The following is a 20,587-nucleotide window of genomic DNA, read 5'->3' as shown; positions in this document are numbered from 1 at the left end:
TTCCGCCAAGTTGACTACCAGCCTGTCAACCACCAGGTGTACTTGTACATGGGGTTATTTCTTCTCAGGTGCAGGACTTTGCACCTTCCCCTTGTTGAACTTCATAAGGTCCTGTTGGCCCATCGATCCAGCCTGTCCAGGTCCCTCTGCAGAGCCTAACCTGGAGCAAACCTTACTTTTATTTTACCCATTAAAACTTACTAAACTTGCACTTACCTTCCTTATTCTTTTCTGTGGCCAGCAATTTAAAGAGCCCTGATGAGTCCCATACACTATTTCTATTTTACTATGATACTTCTAATCTCTGAACTGCTTGACATGGTAACTCACAATATCATTAGAAACTGGAGGAACTTTGGGATGCAAACTTCAGTATTTGAAATACTACAGTTTAAAAAAAAAAAGTAATATGTTGGAGAACCTTTCATTTGTCTTTTAGAGTGGAAATCAAATCAAGTTCTGACCTTGTGAAGTCATTGAATGTACTCTATGAAATTTTTATTACTAGGGCAGAGATATGAAATGCCTGCACTCTGGCTTGGACACATTAAATTTTAACAGTAAGACTCAAACTATTTCATGAAATGGAGAAATCAGGAAGAGGATGATAACCAGGGTATACAGTATATCTTTCGCTAATGTCTTAGCCACTTAAAAGCCACTAAAACTGGTTTTGATACTACTTTCTATTTATATTGTTTATGGTGCAACACATTGATAAAGATGATGCCTATTTTGTTATACTCATTGGAAACAAAATTTGTCATATGCCGAGCAGCTGCTTGAATGGATTAGTGGTCTACACATAGCTGATTTATGCAACAAGATGCTAAAAAATACGTATGCCTAAACGAACATGTTTCTGGAAGAAGGCTATCCTTATTCCAGAGCATTTTGACAACACTTTGTTGCATAGACTGGGTTGATCCCTCTAAAATGAACGGTTGCCTCAGTTTAAAGTTTATTTAAAGTTTTAAATTAAAAAAGAAAGCATTTTTATGATATAGCAATCTAATTTCTGTGGAAATCCTGTTTTCTTCATGAGATTCCTGGTCACTGATCTCCAAAGGTAACACCACAGCCAGGATACGATCAATGAATACTAGAACTCATAACACTTATATGACACTTTAAAAACCTAGAAGTCCTTTTTTATTGTGTTAATAAAACAAGTATTAAAGTAAATTTAGCCTTCTTCTAATAGCGTTGTATGAGTGAATTCAAAATGAGATTATTAAGGGAAGGTTCAGCCAAAAGACAGAATGACTAGAGTGCAGTATGCCAGAAGAAATAGCATGCTAAGCGACATACCTCCTCCCCTTGCTTACTTTTCAAAAACACTCCATAGCATGACACACAGCCACAGTTCATCACAACGTTCACACGTGGCGTCTCATTCTGTGTTCAGTTTCAAGACAAAGTTTGTAGTCTTAATTCACTCCATACTTCAGATTTTTAATTGTTCTGGTAGTTTACATAGTAAACAAAAAATCTAACACTGACATGTACAAGTTTGTATTTATGAGGGAATTTAGACTCACCCGCTTGCCTGCAAGCCCCATTTCTGATACCCTTTTCAGCAGTGTTATTAGAACTACTGAGCACTCCAAACAAGATCAGAATCTGTTTGCACTAGGTATTTTTCACACAAGAGTGAAGTCCCTGCACTGATGGGTTTAAAATATGTGGATTTTTAAAGTGCAAAAAGAATGTAGTTTGGTGATTTGTTATTAATGCTAACCCTATGCTTTTTTTTTTTTAATTCATATTAGCAGCTGAAAGTAAGGCGGCCATCTATTTTTAAGGGATTCATAATGAGCTCACGCTGACTTCAGGAACAAACCGAAAGGTTCCCAGGTGGAAGCGTGTGACAAGTCTGGAGCTGTATTCATGTGCTTCATGCAAACCAGAAGTGAGGCCCAGCAGAAACCAGTAAGGTCACGCCTACAGGAATGATGCAGACGCATCCAAGCTCGCTCTAAACTAGGCCAGAGTTCGCCCAGGCTGTAAAACTTTGTCCAAGAACCAGGGTAAATATTCAAGCAGTTCATCTGTTCTGGCGAGAGAAAAAACAATGCTGGATTCATAGCGGAGAGGAGAGACTCTCTGTAGCTGAGCAGTTAGGGCACAGAGCTCGGAAGGAAAATCCTGTATTAGTCCTCGCTTCACAGGCTATTTCTGTTTTCTCCAGCGACTGTTCCCACTCTTTCTCACCTGCTGACACTTATTTGTGAATACCAACTTACTGTATGAAAAAGCACAATTTGTTGTGAAGAGTCTGATCCTGTTGATGTGTATTGTATGATGTGATCTGAGAACACCATCCTGGATCAAGACTCTCATGGGACCTTGAGGCAGGAAGGTCTTGTTTGGTCAGACTTACACATCTACTAGATGTTGAGCTTCTCAAGCTTATGTGATCATATATCCTTCAGCAAAGGTGCAATAAATTATCTTATCTTGCATGCAACCAAGACTAAGAGCAGCCCACTACCAGGGAGTAGCTAGCTTTAAATCTACACACCCTAGCTTGTATTCTAGTAATGTGTTCATCCATACCCTCAGGTCTGAAGATCTCCTCACCATGATGACAAAGTATACAATAACCTGTATTACTCAAGTGTCTTTGTTATGTGAATAGAGTCAAAGAGTAGTTCTGCAGAATCACCTAAAAATAAAAGGTTTTCTCATTCTAATCCCAGAAGCTGTGACTGCTCAAATACCAACTTCCCTTTATTATTCATAAATTGCTTGTCCTCAGACTGATGCAGAGAATGTTACTCATTGCAACACTACTCTGAAAACGGATCCAAATAAATACAGGTTGGGAATCCGTTCAGTTTACAAATGATAGGACACATCTTCTTGTTTCCAGTCACCCATCCACCACCCTGCAGGCTTCTAAGCAGCAGGCTAAGCTCTTATTTCATGTCCACCCTCAACATCTATGTAGACAACGCACCTATCGTGCCCATTTGGACACCCCTGCAAGCCATGTTAAGTCTAGATAAGTGACAATACAAGTATCAACTGGCTTCCAAAATCTGGGACAACTGAATGTGACAGGAGAATGTTCTTTCCTTATTTTCAGTAAGTCATTTAGGAAAGCACTCCCCTTGCATGGCTTACCTTTTTCTCTCTAACCACCTCTCCTAGACCTTGAAGCAGTTTCCAGAACACGTTCTGTTTAAAGAGACATTTTCCCACAGCTGACGGGTAAAAACTTTGTTATTTCAAACAATACGAGGCTGCATTTATCCAGGACCTAAGTGGGTGGAACTCCAGAGATACTGTGGAATGCTCTCACCCTGCAATAGGATCAATCAGCTTTATCCATAGGCCGCGGTCTATGGAAAAGGGTGAGATTTCTGTGGTAACTGTGCTACTTCTGAACTCTGGGGGGCCGCGTGAGTTCTGTGGTGTCCTGTCTGGAGAGATCAAAAACTCTTCCCTAAGGTTTTCCTGCGTCTAACTCTTCCTGCCTGACAATTCTACTTTCCTCTCGGTGAACAGAACCGACAGCTCTTGGCAGTACGCTGTCTGCCTAAGTGCAGTAAACTATAAGACACAGGCACAGAAATTATACTACGCAGGATAAAAGTCAAAATCTATTCCTTACACATGAGACTCTGCAGTGCAATTGAGTCCATTCCGAGCTCTGTTTTAGCAGCCATCAATAGAGACCAGCAGTTGCATTTTATGTCCCCAGTTTTAGAAAACTGGCAAAGAATATGTCAAGGATTGTTTTATGCACACTCTTACATGTAAGAAGATTAAGAACAAGTCTAACTAGTTTTCAGAAAGAACAGAAAATCCAGCATTAATCATCTACTGAGATCCAATGTTCCAACGTTTCTCATGAATTCACGTGCTTGTCTGCCCACCTACTTATAAGCCAGGTCATTCAAAACTCAAAATATTTCAACACATAATGAATTAATCATGAGAAGGAATGTAATGTAGTATGAAAGGAAAGTAAAATGAGAAAAGTAAAATTCGAATATGTGATCTGTCAGTTACTGGCTTCACCTCAGATCCGGCCAGGTGTTAGAGCTAAGCATACAGGAGTACGAGCTTCCTTCCCCTCCTTGTTCCTTCTATACTGTTTCTGAAATCCTTTTCTATATTCAGGAGAAAACGCTGTAATACTATTAATGTTCTACATGTTTTGTATGATACTTCGATACAGCTCATTCATTCTCACTGAGTTTGGGTTAATAATTGCCAGCCTTGCAGAAAATACAGAAAGTTTTGCTCAAAATGGCCAAGAATTTATAAGCATTCATTTACTCTCAGCAGTCAAACATTCAGAAAATAAAACCAATAGCACCTTCCCACTCTTTTGCCTCTGAAGGAAGATATACTATGACTTAAAATTTGTAATCAGCTTCCATTTGCCTAGCTTTTAACCCCTTGCCAGTTCCTCTCTAGCATTCTGCAAAATCCTGACTGCAGCACAGCATTCAGCATTACAGAAAGGCATTGGACCACTGTGCCGAAGCAAGCGAGCCGGAGAAAGGGACAGCGTACTAGTTTTTTCTCATCATAGCAGAGGGAGCAAGCGAACAAGTTGTGCTGGCTTTACTCCACAGACACCAAGAGGAAGCCAAGGCGGTCTCCATTTAAGGGAGCTTTCTGCCACTATGCATTCTTGTGAACAACAGAGGAGAGGCAAATAAAGGCCAAAAATGCAATGCCCAAATAATTTATTTCAGGATACAAAGGCGGTATAAACATTGTGAAGTTGTACAAGTAAACAACATGAGACGACATCTGATTTAAAGCATCGACTACCAAAACCAGCCTCTCCAAACAAAAATGAGTATTAAAGCTAATTGCCAGACAATTAGAGCAAGTACCTTCAGATTGGATCTGGGGACAAAGGATTTTGTTCTGAGAAGAAAGCAGACTCTGCCCATTCTTTTCCTTTTGCTGTCAGACCATAAAAACATTCACTATCCTCAGTTCATTTGACTAGTTTTTCAATAGCATAGTCATTCGTTCCTCACCACACCGATATACCTTTTCTCTTCTTCTCATATTCACAACCAAAAGCTAAAGTCACATAAAAGCTCCTGCATGACCTCTATGGAAAGCAGCTCTAACCTTAGGGTATTAAAAAGGAAAACTGTAAGCCTGATTATTTTTTGAGTTTACAAATTTATCAGTTTACGTTTAAAAACCTGAAAGAGTCATGTCCACCTCTGAGGAAAAACTTACACCAGCACTGGTAGAAGGTAGTATGAACAGACCAACTAGAGGGAAGGAGCTGTGTGCATCTACATTAGCACTTTAACTTCCATCAGTTTTTGAAGCATTGCCTGCGCTTTTGGTTCACGTTGTGGAAATTCCCTGTGCATGCCAGCTGGACTGCTTTTAGACGGAACTGAGCTTGCATAGGTACTCCAGGGGATTGCATAACATGCCCCAGCCCCCAATAAACATCCAGTATATGGGACCCAAACAGAGCTATACTACAGTAAAACTCCCAAAACATACACAGCATGGAAGAAAGGCTTTCCGCAAGAAGTGTTTTGCCTCATGGATCCACTTTGATTGCACTACCCTGTCTGCTGATGTGGACATAATTATCCCAGTCTGAAATTCTCGCAAAAAGAGATATGAAAGGTTAAGCTTTCTAAAGTTATTGTGTTGGGGTTTTTTTTGCCTCACCTAGACATGTGCATTTAAATGTTATTTTAAAAACAAACAGAAAATTCAGTACTTCAAACTTGATTTACGAGTCTAAATACCAACTCAGAATTAACTTATCTTTTTCAAAGGTTATCTGTAAAGTCAATAGAGCCTGAATTTTTGAACTCAGCTTCACCACATTCAGAGGAAAGGCTAGGGCAAGAACAGGACACAGTAAGTTAGTGCTAGACACAATCCCAAACACTGCCATTTATACTGCAGGTTAAAATTTCCAAGGTAAAGAAGTTGATGTGATTTAGTCTGTATCTGTAAACTAAGTCTGACAGAACACATGTATACAAATCTAAGAGATCCTAAACGCTTTCACAATTGAAGCTGTATGAGATCTCCTTGTTTGCTGTAACAGTAAAGGAAATCCCACAACAGGAATCCCACAATAAGGAATTCTTAAAGGATTCCTGTATTGACATATTCCTACACATGCACAAGACAATCTCCTAAAGTCACAGCACTTCCCCTCTCCCCCCCTTTTTTTTTTTTTTAAAGCTGGTATTTACAGTGTACCCTCTTTCAATTTGATTTGACTTGACACAGGGCCTAAACTACATGCATCTCCTCTGGTGCTGCCAAGAGGCAGCCCTTGGAATAGTGTTTGAAGTCCTGATGTATGTCAGGGAGGCAGAGCTTGCAGGGCCAAACCACTGTTAAGTCATTAGTTGGTGTTGAGGTTATGCTGATGAAAACATTCATATATGCTAACTGCTCCATAGTACACTTTTCCCACTTTTTATATGCAACTTCCCTGCATAAGGGAAGTATCTTGACTTTCAGGATGCACCATCAAACAGGCGCTTCAGAGAAATGTCCCAATATGCAAGAGCATCCCTTCCAAGGCCTTCAAAAAAGTTTGAAATGAATGTATTTGAGCCAGCAAGACTAAGCAATTAAACTTTTATTCATGATCATTTACATATGACTAAAAGTGTTCACCACAAAACGCAAACTTTCAGTTGTCTTGTATTTAGCAGTGAAAATAGTCATCTCTTTGTAGTAAAGCACCAAGGAGCACATCACAGAACAGTCAGAAACAGATTCCATGTATCAGTTTTTCCCCTCACAATGTACATGACAAAGTTAAAGATTTTATAAAAGTCTAAAAGTTCCAGAACAAATTCTAGAGTCACCTGAGTGCTTGGCAGGAACAGTATTATTTAGTAGCAGTTACATTACCTGTAGTGGAATTTACATAACATTTTTTCTGCCCTTTTTGCAAAAAAGAGCTACTTTTCACGAAACTGAGACAGACCTAATTGGGCCAAACACAGTTTCATATTTTGCCTGAGTTTCAGTGGGAGCCAAACAGAACAGTTTGCTAGTAGGAATATCTACAACTATAAGAGCAGATGTCAAGAGGGAGAAAAAAAAAAATCAGCTCATTACAGCCTGATTGGTAGGGCCCAACTGCTTACAGGCACCTATATCCACTACTCCACTCGGCTTTTTCCATTACATTTAATTAGCATTTCATTCAAACATACTACATTTAAGAAGACAACATGATTTCTTAAGTTAAGTGAAGTTATGTACATGGACAAATACATGTACACAGTTTTGGTAGTCATTTAAAGCTGTAAAATTTATATGTAGAAAGAGTCCTATGGACCCCATTACAGATTAAAGAGAAATAACCAGAATCAGTGTTACATGCAAAACAATATTCTAACACAGAAACCAATACAGTTATCAAATAATTCATTAGAGAATAAAATTGTTATATAAAAAGAGAAATGCTGCCTTTTTATCACTTCAGAACAGCAAGTAAGAAGGCAACATTAAGAAAAGTGCACAGCAGAAAAGAATTGTTCAATTTTCTGAAAAAGTTGAATTTTTCTTCAGACATCAGGCTTGGCTCTGGAAACATATTGAGTTAGGATTGCTTATATTCTCTCCCAGATCAGTCTCTTGCATTAGTTCTCAGTAAGGCGCTTACTCTGACATGTAGGAACGATACATCAGGGCCACGATGATTGCTACTATTGCTGGGATCACCCAGTTGGACCACGAACTAGAAAGAAGTTTTTGAAACAGCAGTTTAGGAAGTGACAACCAGCAAGTCTGCAAACCAGCAAGTTAAAAAAAAAAAAAAAAGAAAAAAGTCATTGCTTAAAGAAGTCCTTCCTCCCCATCCCAACAAATACTTCAAAGTTAGGGCAACAGAACACCTGGGCTGGCCAGTAATACTCTAGCCAAGTAAAAAAGCTTGCACTGTTAAGTCTTTGTACTAGAGCTTACAAGAAGTTTGCTTACTAGAGAAGAGTAAGACTCTAGACATATTTAAAGTCATGGTGTGCTACCCAGAATATTATTTATTCAAAAGCCATTTAAGTAGCAGCATCACATGACACTTTCAAGCACCCAAGCTCCCCACTCAGAGGGACATGGAACAATCCTCTGAGGTTTCAGCAGTATGCAGTTGTCAGCAGGATATAACTTTATAAGTTTGATTCAGTGGTGTTCCAAAGTGGTGTGTCCCCCCCCCAATTCCAACAGGTTTTCCTTCTTATAGACACGATCCTCTTATCTCCCTTAGATGCAACAGTTGTAGCAAATTTTAAAAGTGAAGTGTCTATGTCAGTAAAAAAAAAAAAAAGTCAGCAATGGCACCAGTGTCTTCTATTCACCTGATAGCCTCCAGAAATGAAGGCTTGTGCAACAAACCATTTGGTAGAGACTGATACATGTCTATGTGAGAAAAAAAAAAATCTAGACAGTAAGCTAACATGCTTGTAAAGTGGTATGCGGATGCCAACTTGGACTTTATGTAGAACAGAAACTTTCATGCACCATCCTCTGACAGCTAAGCTTCCAGCAGATAGAAGCTATTCAGCTTTCTAAGCTTCAGAAACATAATCATGAGGAACTTCAAGTTTGACATCAGGTGTCATACCATACCTGGAGTTAGACTGAACGGTGGTAATAAGAGTTTCCTGGAAAGCAAAGCATAAAGAGATATTTACATCAGGCAGACATCCCTCTCCATCTTAACTTGACCCTCAATTTCTCAAAACTCATTAAGTGGGACTAATTTAAAAACAACTCAGTGCATCGCATTTGGAAAGCATTTTCTCAGAATTCCTGTAACAGACTGTTGTATTAGAAGCTAGCTAGCAGCAGTTTCTATAGTCAACATTGCATTAAAAGTTATTAAAAAAAAATCACCACAAGGAATTTTGCTGCAAGTTTTCCATGAAGCTAACTTCAACCTCAGGTTACATTTGAAAAGTTTTAGTCACCTAAAAGACAAAGATCCCTTACTTGCCTAAAATCTAATTGAAAATACCCTGAATTAATACAAATATTTCTTATATGGAACCTACATGAAGAAAGCTACTAATTTACATCCACAAGGCTTATTAAACTCATTTTTTTAGTGTGGTGTTTCAGATTGTCTAAGAATCAGTCAAATTATTACAGTTGTTTCTGATATTGATTTGGACTTCTTGTTCAGTTTCCACAGAAAAAGCAGCACTGCAAGATCAAATCCCAGTTGGGTACATGTGCACAATTTATATGAAGACTTATTAATTTGAATACTACTAATTGCACATGGCCCTAAGTGCATTTAGAAGATCCAAGCGTTAAAACTGTACTTAAAATTTAGTGGTACAAGATCCATCACTGAAAAGTGAATTGCTTCAGTATCAGAATATTTGCAACTCATTTAAAGAGCAAAAGATTCCTGACATCCTCTCACAGATTCAAACAGGCTACTTTTTCAAGCACCCAAATCATCACAGGTTTACACGTGACAAATACCATGTTTAAAAGAATAAGACCCAGTGATTACATCTATATTGGTTTTGTGAATGCCTCCATGAAAAACTAATCCCAAACCCAAACAGTATGGAACAGCTTGTGCCCACGCTATCAAGACTAACATCACCTACAACAGACTTGCCGCTTCCAGGGCCAGGGGATGGCTCCCCCCACACCAAGACAGTAAGAGCAACGTGGCCCAGCTCATCAAAAATCTGTTTTTAAACAGTATGGCACTGGACATGTACACTGAGGGTACTTTAAGTACAGTGGAAGGACGAGGACATTTGAAAGCACAAGGCCTTCTGACGGCTCCTAGAGAGCCAGGGCACACAGGGCCTAACCTGTCACGTTACACACCCAGAGCACAATGCAAAGTGAAACTGTCTTATCAGCTACACCCACAGGTCCTGCTGGAGGAAAGCGCTCCGGCTTCCTTCTGGAATGATGGAGAAACCCACGTGTAGTGTAGATAACTACGACCAGCACTAAAACAAGGGAATAAGCCAAATAGGAGTGCAGTAGAAAGTCTTTTGGATGCATCTTCACTCCCAACTGAGAATATCAGTTTGGCCAAAGCGTGCTAAGTACTACAGTTTAAGTTCCTGTGAGCTTAATCAAAGGATTGTATTACTACAACTTGCACTGGGCAGTCTGTTTCTCAGCTGCATTTATGGTTGCTGCTTTTACAGCTTAAGTGTAAATTACCCTGAATTTCAATAGAAATCTGAATAGCGGATGTTATTCTTGGTGGGAGGAAGCTCTGAATTCCAGTAACCACTCCATTTCTTATTTTTATTAGTATACTAGTTCCAGTCCTTAATTAATAATAAAATGCATAATTGCTATAGCAAACATTTCAGTGTATATATACTTTTTTTTATCTTTCTTTCCTTTAACTTATTCATATTATTGGAAGATCTTACAAAAGTGATTACTTTTAAGAAACAATCTCTCAAACAGCAAGAGTAAGATCCTATTCCTACTACACTTCATTTAAAAATAATCTTCAGCTATTTCCTAAGTGCACTGCTGTACTGTTAAGCCAGCTCTGAGCAAACATCCTCTATACACACAGCAGCAGCAACTGTACAAATTAATCCCTGATACACTTGCTCCTTTAAGGGACATCTGAATTTTACGAGTTTGATAGTTAAGTGCCAACACAACTTTATTCTATCAAAGATAGAAAAAAAAAATTGGAAAATAGGTGCAATGCTGCATTGACAGGGCACTCAAAATCTACTGAAACAGTCAGGAAGCAAACAGTATTTTCACCTTGAAAAGGGTTCACAATTGCAAATTAACTGATCTATAATACAGCAATCAAATGCCTCTATATTTTAGATCTAGTAGTGTTACCAATATATTGTTAAACACCACATTTTTTCCCCACAAACACGTGTTAGTTTAATTCATTCTGTCTATAAACTGATTTTTTTATTAAACTGAATACTAGAAAACCATTGACTGATTCTGTACTCACCTTTTTGGTATAGTGTAATGCCATCACATTTAGTAACCTCTTGGTTCGAAACCACGCAAATTAAAGAAAAGAACAGCTAACAGGAAGAATAAGTTGAAGCCAGATCAACAGGTTTAAGAGATCTATGACCTGAAACACTACACTTAAATCAAGCTGAATTATTTTTGCCTCTGGGGGTATACCATTTACAGAGAGACACCGTTCCTAATGCCTAAAAGAAACAATGTGGCATTTCAAGAAACACACTTACTGTTGGTTTCTGAAGCTTCCCTCTATCATCCTGCAAGAAAACAAGCGGAAAAAAAGAAAAGCCAAACATTTAGACAAAACCCCAAAGCGTTCAAATAACATTTATCACTAAATTCTGTTTGCAATTCTATTCTGTTAATGTGTACCTATTTTTACCTAGGAAACAGACTTGCAAAAGAGCAGATGTCAGTGTATGATTTTGAGCTACCATAAACAAGGTCACTTCCTTAAAATACTACTTCCCAGTATACAATAAAGAAGTGAAACCTGAGCCTCCAACATATTTCGTTATTTCTTGAGCCCATGCTTTCGCAGTTTCTTTGTCTCTAAAGAGTACACATAACCTTAGCTTGTACACTGATTACAATCATATTAGTTTACTTCAACCTGGTCTACTCATATTATCAGGCAAAGTCATCGAACTAGTTTTGGTCCAACATCCAGTACAAAGATCCCAAATTCTGTGGATCTTTCATAAACTCATGAAGTTTTATTTGAAATAGTCACATTCATTACAAAAAAAGCCCAACGGTATATAATCTTGACAGTGCTGTGTTTGTACATTAAACTATGAAGCTGTTTGTTTCATGCCAAATGAAAACTGGCACTTGTCAGATAAGGAAGAACTGGACTGGCAGCCAGGTTAAGAACAACTTTGCTGGCATCAACTGCCATCTGAAATAGATGACAAGCCTGCAAGGTTACAAATGTGCATCAGAGCTGAATTATTTCGTATTAGGAGAAGCTACACTATTAATATTTATCAAGAGAGGACCCAAGACCCAAATGCAAGACAAAACATAAACAAAACAGATAGAAGAGGCTGGGATGGGCAGTAGAGTAGAGCAGACGGGCACACTAGCAGCCTAAGTCTCTAACAAGAGGTTTTCAACTATTAAGATGCAGGAGAGCTTAAAAAAGGCTTATCTGAAGAAAGCCAAGGCAGCAGCCCTGTAGCTAGAAATAAAGCCTTCAAAGCTTGAGGCAGCAGAAAGGTGCTTGTTAGAAGTACAGGAAGTGGTAAGGACAGTATAGAAAAGAGGAAGTGACAGATGATCCAGTGGGAACTGATCATAAACAACCCTGACAACTACCAGTAGGAAACACGGATACAGCACAAAACAGGGGGGAGCCAGAGAGGGGGAAGACAGGGCATCAAACTAGAAGTAAGATGCTTACAGTAGCCTTTTTCTAAACATACATATGAAGAGCCAGGATTGTACTTTTAGATCCAGATGGAAGCCTGGCACATATATTTACAATGATGAAAGCAGCTGTTAGTAATCACTGCATATATTGGCATATGAAAAGGTCTAGACATTCTGACATATCAACCTCAGGCATTATAGAGCCCCATTATAAAGCTCACAGGGTACACCAGGAATGGCATGATTCCATATTCAGTTTATTCAAGAACTAAGCTGTAAAACATTTCAAAGCAGCAAACTTTTAGATGTGTCCATCCTTATGCTACACTAATCAAATCCCCTTCACATTGGGGGAACCTATCTCCAGTCCAGGTCCATCCACAAACAGCTGCAGGGCTGGCATCCACCCAAACTAGCAGGTCTCCTTTATTTTGAAGTAAATTACGAGAGTAATAACTAGATGCAAAAACACTATAGTAAACAGCAAGTACTGGTACTCTCACATACTCACCGGATGAAGTTCCCCAACAATAAAGGTTTCTGACAGTGTCCTTGCATCTGTGGAATGGCCAACGTCTTCAAAGTTCTCAGTAGCATCTCCTCCAGCTTGCTCCCTGAGGACCTCTTCACCACCTGGGTGCTGCAATTTTTAAGCAGTTTGAATTTATTACTGAAAACCATTCCACATTCTAAAAATGGAAATTCTACATTTCTAAAAATAAAAAAAAAGCCCTTGCAAAAATCAGCTGCTAGACTTCTTAGAGCAAACATAATCCTCTCTGAATAACTAGAGAGCTTTATGTACTCTCTGAAGCCAAAACCAAGGAAGCCAAGTTTCTACTCCATCAGCGATGAAGCAGTAAGAGGCGTTACCCCTAGCAACTAAAGAATTTAGAACATTATGGGAATCAGTCTTTTAACAGCCCAACTATTATCTAAAGTTACAGTCCATGTTCTCACTTCTGCAGGAAATGTATATTTTTATCCAAACAACGCTTTGGATAAAGCATCCTTTACAGCAAAAGGATAAAAGCCAAAAGGTCTAAGTTGTAGCAAGAACATTCCAGGTAGATGTAACAGAAAAAGCTATTCACGAGAAGAGCAATCAAGTACTGAAACAAGTTGGCAAGGGAGCATTCAGAATCTCCATCCTTTGAGGTTGCCTAGACAAGGCACTAAGGAACCCAACCTTCAAGTTAATCCTAGTTTGAGCCGGGGGTTGGACCAGATAACCTTCAAGGGTCCTTTCCAAAAGAAATTATTGTATGATTATGTAGTAAGCCAGCTACTTTGGAACTGCTTAAGCACAACTGAAAGCTCATATAAGACACCAGAACAGCAATTTGGTTTTAGCAGACTATGGAATCCCAAAACCACATTGCTGATAAAACCACTGAGATGTAGAGAAGTCATTCTCCCAGGTATTCTCCTATCTCATCACCATTCCTTTAACCTAAATCCCTGCTCTCCATTGACTTTTATTCTTCCCCAGGACACCCTTTTGGGGCTGCATGCAGTTCCACATTTCCATCCATCAAATAACTGTCTGTACATACTGCAAGATACATCACATCTCCCAGTTCAGTGAATTTTCTCAGCTTCAAGTTACTCATTCATACAACAGATAAGTAACACGCCATAAAAATTCACCACTCAATTTCTAAGTAGGAAACTACTACGTAAACACTGGGAATGATTAGGTAAGATAAAAACACTTTAGTACTACTGCCTTGGATTAAGGCAACCATGAAATAAGTTCTAACACTTTACCAGTGACAGAAGAAATAAAGCTTTGGAGCCTCAACTCCATTTTTAATGCTTCTGACTACAGGATCTAAAATGATGAAAACAGACACAATTTCTACTATTTAGGGTCATCTTGCCTGGAATATAGCTGAACAGGAAGGCTATGCTTAGACAGTAGATTAAAGAAATGGCATAAAATTTCTGCTAGTCTAGGCAATTCAGGTTAGCTTTTACTTCAAATCCACCGTACTAACCCTCTATCAAACCTTCTCTTCCAACAAAAATAAGACTTGTTCATATGGATCAGGAAGACACTGTTACTACCAGTTTCCAGCAGTACCAAAACTCCAAAGCTTGAATCTTTGCATTAAAGGCAGACATTTATTTTAATAAATTAAGAAAGCTTTTTTTTTTTTAAGAAAAAACAAAACAACCCAACACTCTTCTTAAAGAGCCGAGATACCACAGCTAGAAGGGTAAGGGATCCTTACCATGACTAAGCAAAAGCAAGAGTAAGCAATTGATAGTGAGATTAGGCACAGCAGCTGAGCCAAAAAAGGTTAAAAGAGCACATGCAGAGTAAAGATTATGCAAGCAGACATACAAATATGGCATGCTCACCAAAATCCTACCCTTGAATGCATTCTGGTAAGTATTCAGGAAGACGACTGGACAAAAGTTGAGGGATCACTTAAGTTCAGTGCCTTGAAATGTATAGTACATTTAAGAAGCTGAACTTGGGTCTAACAGGCTCTCCCAGATATTGCCACAACTAAGTCTTCAAAGAATTCCTTCAACAACATGGGGTTTGGGGGTTTGTCTTCTTTTTTTAATACCATGCTAAAGAATTGCACTCCCCAAAATAGAAAAATATACACAGCACCTTCAGCAGAAGAGGCAACAAAACTCCTTGGAAAACATGCTTAACAAACAAGACATCAACAAGTAGCAAAAGACACCAAAGTTAAACTACCCATAAAGCACTAGTAGCATGAGTAGCATGTACACTCATACTCATGCATTGCAATGAACCCAGGCCCTACTCATACAAGTAGATAAAATGCTAGTTACTCCAGCAAGTTGTCTAGATCACATGGTTTACACTAGTTCCCCCCAAAAATTCACCAACCAGCCAAACAAGTGGATACCTACCAGTATAACTGCATCTACATTAAAACTATTTCACAGAGTACTTTAACAAGCTACCTACAGGCTGCTGACTACAGAATGATCATATACTAATTTGTTCCCAAATCCCTCCCTTGTGCCACTACAAAGCAACCATTTAGCTATATGGGCAACTTCACTGAGGCACTCCAGCTTTTCTCTGTAGGATTAGTTTTTTGGGCTAATTAGTAACTGATCCCTCTGTCTACAAAACCATGATATTAGCATCAGTGACCGTGACCAACCCTCTCAGTGGCTATCACACATCAGCTGAAGGGGACAAACTCACCCTGACCTCTGCTACCACAGCTGGACAACTAGTAGTATTTTTTTCCTCACATCAGCAAGACTAAGGTAGAGAGAATCACATACAGAGGTCCTAACTTAAGCCATCTAGCAGATGTGACTAGTAACCTACTACACATACATAAAAGTACTTCAAAGCTAAGCACTTTTCTTTTAGATGGCACCTCTGCTTAGATGCAAACTTGCAACATAATACTAGCAATTAATGAAAAGACCTCGCCTCCCCTAATGAAAGGGAGCAACTGCAATGTCTCACAAAGGGCAAGAAGTGACTTTTCTCTCAAAAACTGAGCACTTTCCACAGTTCAATGAGTTTCTCAAAGTTTGTTTATACAGGGCCTTTGTCCACACTTCTGCACAGTAAACAAAGCTTGCTACCAGAATTTCTACTTTAATGAAGAGCCTCTGGATAGACCCTGGAACTGGAAGCCCACAAGACTATACAGATAGTGACTCCTAAACCAAAATCCTGCCAATACAAATAACTGCAGTGTTTTTGCAGGTAAAACTGTGGTTCAAGGGAACTGAAAAAGCTTTTGCTGATAAGTTAGGTTAGTCTAGCTCATTCCTAGGACATTCCCAATATAACAACATACATATCTAAGTTACATGCATAACAGAGGTCTGTACAAAGCCAGCACTAGTACATAGCATAGACTAATTCCTAACAGCAGCACATTAGAAAGTTTTAGATAAAGCAAATGAGCAGTTAAACTCGCTGCTCTCATCTGGGTCAGAAGTCTGCGATTACTTCATCCTGAACGCCTATCACCTCTTCTCCCCCTCACTACAGTCATGCAACCTTCTTGGTATCATAGTTCAAGACTCTGTTAAAGTATATCTATCCTAATTCACAGTTCCTGCCTTCTCCCCCTTCCCATACTGGGATAATCAAATCTAGGGTCCAATTTAACTTTTGGGGAGGTTAGCAAAGGTCTCCACCAGTGGCAGTCTTATAAATTCAAGTTTTGCTTTCTGCACTACAGGGAACAAGAAGCAGAAAGGGGCAGCAACAGAGCCAAGAAGACCCAGAGAACCTCAGCTTTATTGTGCAAGACAGACAGACTAACACCTGTTTGTTTTAAGGGCACTTACATGTAGTCTGAAGAGTCCTCCAAATTATTTCCGTCACCTATTTAAGTTACGGGACAGGAATTCCGTACTCATGTAAAATTTCAGGAGCTTAGGAGAGTAGATCTCTTTATGAGAGTGTATTTTTGAAAGCCATCATTAGGGTTTTAGATGAACTGCAAAAGAAATGCCAGGTAGCTGGGTGCCCATTTCCCCACTTACAAAACAATTACAGCTTGCAGCGTCTTGCTTACAAGAGCGCTAAGAAGTGCTATTTCTCAAAGCATCTTCAAATCTTCCTGCAAGCTTCATCAGGGCTTAAGGAAGTGATAACACTGGTTTTGATCCTTAGACTGCATGGTTCCGAAATAAAAATTCACATGGTACACTGACAGGCTTCAAGATGTGCTAGTACTGGCACCTTTCATTTTAAGCTATTACCTTAAACATGGAAGGTATTATGCTACTCCTCCACAATATCACCATACTGGATGAATGTAACTTATTGCCACATAGTGGAGAGACCATTTTTCATTCTGACAGAGTAAAACAATATTTGTTTTTCTGCACTTCATTTGATCAGCATTACAAAACACATTTTGTGGGAGTTGTCCATTCTGTTTAGAAACAGTGCTATGAAAGCACAAGTTCACACCTTATGAAAAACCCATTTTCATTGGCCATTAATATTTTCGCTAAATTACGACACCAACAACAACTGAAGTAACCTAAACAAAGTCTATATTAGCTGAATATTAAATAAATACCATAGTTTGTTTCCAGAATAAGGAATTTCTCTCAGGTAGAGATGTTCCTGTTCTTGTTAGCTTCTCTGCCTACCTTACGGAATCCAACCAAGTTCCCACAAAAGCCATAGGGAGGACTCTCACCACAGTGGGAAGCGGATCAGGACACTGATCATTTCATTCTTATTTTTATAGGCCCAAGCTACTCGCGTTTAGCTCATAAGACTGATGTCAAAGCCTGACTAGAGGGATTGCTTTATTAAACTGTGGAGAAATACTATCAAGCATTACCAACATATTTAATCCATTAATTGACATTTAATATTATTCACGTATGTAATTACCTGTAATACAGATATAGCCATCAGATCCTGCTGTGACTACACATGCATTTCTAGTAGCTGTTTTCCCTTAAATGATGTAGGACCTGGAACTATGAAAAGGTTTCCTAAATCTTCTGTAATACAGGTCCAACAGTGTTTGAATGAAAAAGATTATGTACAAGTTTCTGGTCTCAAGAACAGTCTTTCATGCCAAGAGCTTTCAGATACCTCAGCTTTTGGAGTGCAGTATCTGGATTTCCTCTCCTAGAGGATATACTTTGATAGTCAAAGAAAATTCAGAGAAATATATTCAAGTTATAAAGTTTTCCTGAGATTTACCATTTAAAAAATATATTAAAAAAAGCAGTTGCTGGAATTTTCATCTTCAGTAACCCCTAGGACAAGGTGTCAAAGTGCACAATCCTCTCCTCCTCCAGCACTTCATCTGTATTTCAAATGATCTTTTTTAAGCCTTGCCCTTGGGAAACCAAGTTAATATGGTCACACCACGCAATGCCTCCACTCCTTTTCAGCCTCACCACCCCCAATCCACTTATTATCTAACTTCAATCAAGTGTTCACAGAGGCTGATGGTTCCCAGAAACCAAACAAGTTTCACTAAACATCTACAAGCTTTATGAACAGACAACAGCTGGACAGAGGAAATATACCCTTTAAGTACAGTAATGAAGTGAAAAGCAGCAGCATGTTTTCACTTATTAGGCATGACAGCATCCAGGGTGTCTTTAGCACTGAAGCACTGTAAAGTTTTCAACTTCATAATCAATAAGAAAATATTTCCATAAGTTAATGCAGTGGCTGGAAAGATTGCTTGTTGAATTAAGAAATGGGACTGGTGAAGTCAGCTTCTGTTCCCAGTTCTTCACTCCCTAGTAAACTGATACTTTTACTTATTTACTACTTGGGAAGAGCAGGAGTGAGGTGATACTTTAGCAGTACATCCTCTTTAGTACTACTGGACTTATTTTAGTAGCCTATATTTAATTCTTGAAATATTTTAAGCTTTTCTACTCCTGCAAGGAACCGCAAGAAGTAAAACTGAGTTTGACCAATAACGCTATTGAAACAGCTAATGTAATCCCCACTTCACTGAGAAATGTTTACCGTACTCTGGAACGCACCAGCAAGAGGCTAGCTCCAATTTCCTCCTCATCTGTCACATGTAAATGCCTCAGGGTGTCTCACAGTCTCAAAAGAATTAGCACATCACTTGATAAATTAAGCAGGTATCAAAAGCATTCAAACAAAAGGTAAAAAAGTGTCCTATGAAATATTTTAATCCAAGGGTTCCATCACAAAAATCGCCAACCCAACGAACGTGACAATATCCAAGAGCTTTCCTTAGGAGTGTAGTTTCATTTAGATACTTTGTTGAAAATAGTTATCTAATCTCATTTATTTATTATCTCAGAACATGAGCCAGAAATTTCAGCTTCAAAACCAGCCATATTACATTGAAAGCGGTTTAGTGTGAGTCTCAATTTTGACCTGTGTGTACCAGAGTGCATCAGACATCCCACAATTGTCCAAGAAACAACTATTTAACTGCTTACAGACAAACTGAATTCTTTTGATATGCTGCTGAATTAGCAACATTGTCCTGAAGACTGAAATGAAGACTTTCTTGAAGAAATTTGCACAAGGTAGTGCCTCTTAATTACCAATTTCATTTACTGAAGGAAGAGGCTGTCAGCTTGTTCGTGCAACTAAAATCCAAAAGCTCGTTAGATCCTGGATTTTTTTGTCAAGTGTGTTTTTTTTCTTGAGTTGGGTTTGGGGGGGGACTTTGGGGTTTTTTTGGTGTAGGTCCCCCTCCCAGTCTGGAAGTGCTTATACAATTATGTATCAACCAAAACTGATCAAGTTTCTAAGAACAGCTACTTCAACTTCTCAGGGCTGCATGAAAAACTGCATTCTCCTCCAGGGCTTCTATAATTAAATTGGCCTTGCCTGCCTAATCAAACAAATATTTCCATAACTAAAGGATGAACCAGACCAGGGACAAAGCTAGATGAAAAATAATCAAGGAGTCAGTAGATCAGTTTCACAATCTGCCTTGCTGAAAAGACAAAAAATTTGTGCTGGCACACAGCTTAAGAACGAAATACTACCTCTGTCAATACTGCCCTTGAAAAATTGCCGGTCGACCTCTTATTTGCAAAATGTTCAATTTACACTTTGAATTTCAAGTGTTTACAACCACAAAAGTCAAGATGAGGCTACAGAACTACTGAGGCTTGAATTCTGTCATGTCTCTACCAATCTGAGCTGTACTCTCAAAGAAAGTGTATTGTAACACTTTTTAATTGGATGCTAGATCTTTGCAGATTAGGAATAATGGGAGTGAGGGAGGAAACTCAAAATATCGCTAAGAAATCCTAGCTATATTTAAAACTGAAAAGAATTGCTTAGTAGTTGCACTTCTGCATCTCCACAGAAAAATGTTTTAGTCCAATAACTAAAATGCTTCTTTATTAACCATGACTATCAATGGTTCATCACCAGCAAGTGATCAAAAACATCAATCGTTAACTGGGGGGGGAGAAAACCAACAACCAAAGGCATTCAACCTGACCGCTGCACTCTGGCGGAGTTTGAACTTTTGCAGCTTCGCCGTACCGCGTTGCACGCCCACGCCGCGTGCATCAGGACAGCAGCAAGAGCACGAAGCCTTTGGGGAACTTCAGCAACGGCAGAAAATTTAAAGGCAGGTGAAGGGAGAAAGCAGTTCCTAGCAGCGGATTACAGGCGAGTCTGGGATGGCGCGCTCGGCACACCCGGGTTTTTCCTGCCCGAGAGGCGGCCGCTGCACCGCCGGGGCGCCCGGGGCACGCCCCCCCCCTCCCCCGGGCG

At 39.2% G+C, this 20,587-nt stretch overlaps 1 protein-coding gene across 1 annotated transcript; it reads right to left on the bottom strand.

Annotated features, from left to right (window-relative positions):
* Positions 1 to 6,592: 6,592 nt before the first annotated feature.
* LOC103896792 (cytochrome b5) lies at positions 6,593 to 20,380 on the bottom strand. The gene is made up of 5 exons (XM_009276696.1): positions 20,354 to 20,380; positions 12,866 to 12,994; positions 11,208 to 11,237; positions 8,608 to 8,642; positions 6,593 to 7,720 (listed from the first exon to the last, which is right to left on the bottom strand). The coding sequence occupies exons 1-5, from the start codon at positions 20,378 to 20,380 to the stop codon at positions 7,642 to 7,644; spliced, it is 300 nt and encodes a 99-aa protein (XP_009274971.1). The 3' UTR covers positions 6,593 to 7,641.
* Between the last annotated feature and the right edge of the window lie 207 nt (positions 20,381 to 20,587).

This window comes from Aptenodytes forsteri, unplaced genomic scaffold (genome assembly GCF_000699145.1).
Source record: "Aptenodytes forsteri isolate BGI_AS27 unplaced genomic scaffold, ASM69914v1 Scaffold97, whole genome shotgun sequence".
NCBI lineage: Eukaryota > Metazoa > Chordata > Aves > Sphenisciformes > Spheniscidae > Aptenodytes > Aptenodytes forsteri.
The sequence above is the reverse complement of the archived record's forward strand: the minus strand, read 5'-3'. Positions and strand labels throughout refer to the sequence as shown.

Bases quoted from the DNA above. Each gene is read 5' to 3' on its own strand.
- LOC103896792 (XM_009276696.1), bottom strand. From the start codon at position 20,380: ATGCACGCGGCGTGGGCGTGCAACGCG. The intron at 11,238-12,865 runs GTGAGTATGTGA...GTTTTCTTGCAG, and splicing joins TTGTTGGGGAACTTCATCCG to GATGATAGAGGGAAGCTTCA. The intron at 7,721-8,607 runs GTATGGTATGAC...ACTTCTTTCTAG, and splicing joins ACCGTTCAGTCTAACTCCAG to TTCGTGGTCCAACTGGGTGA.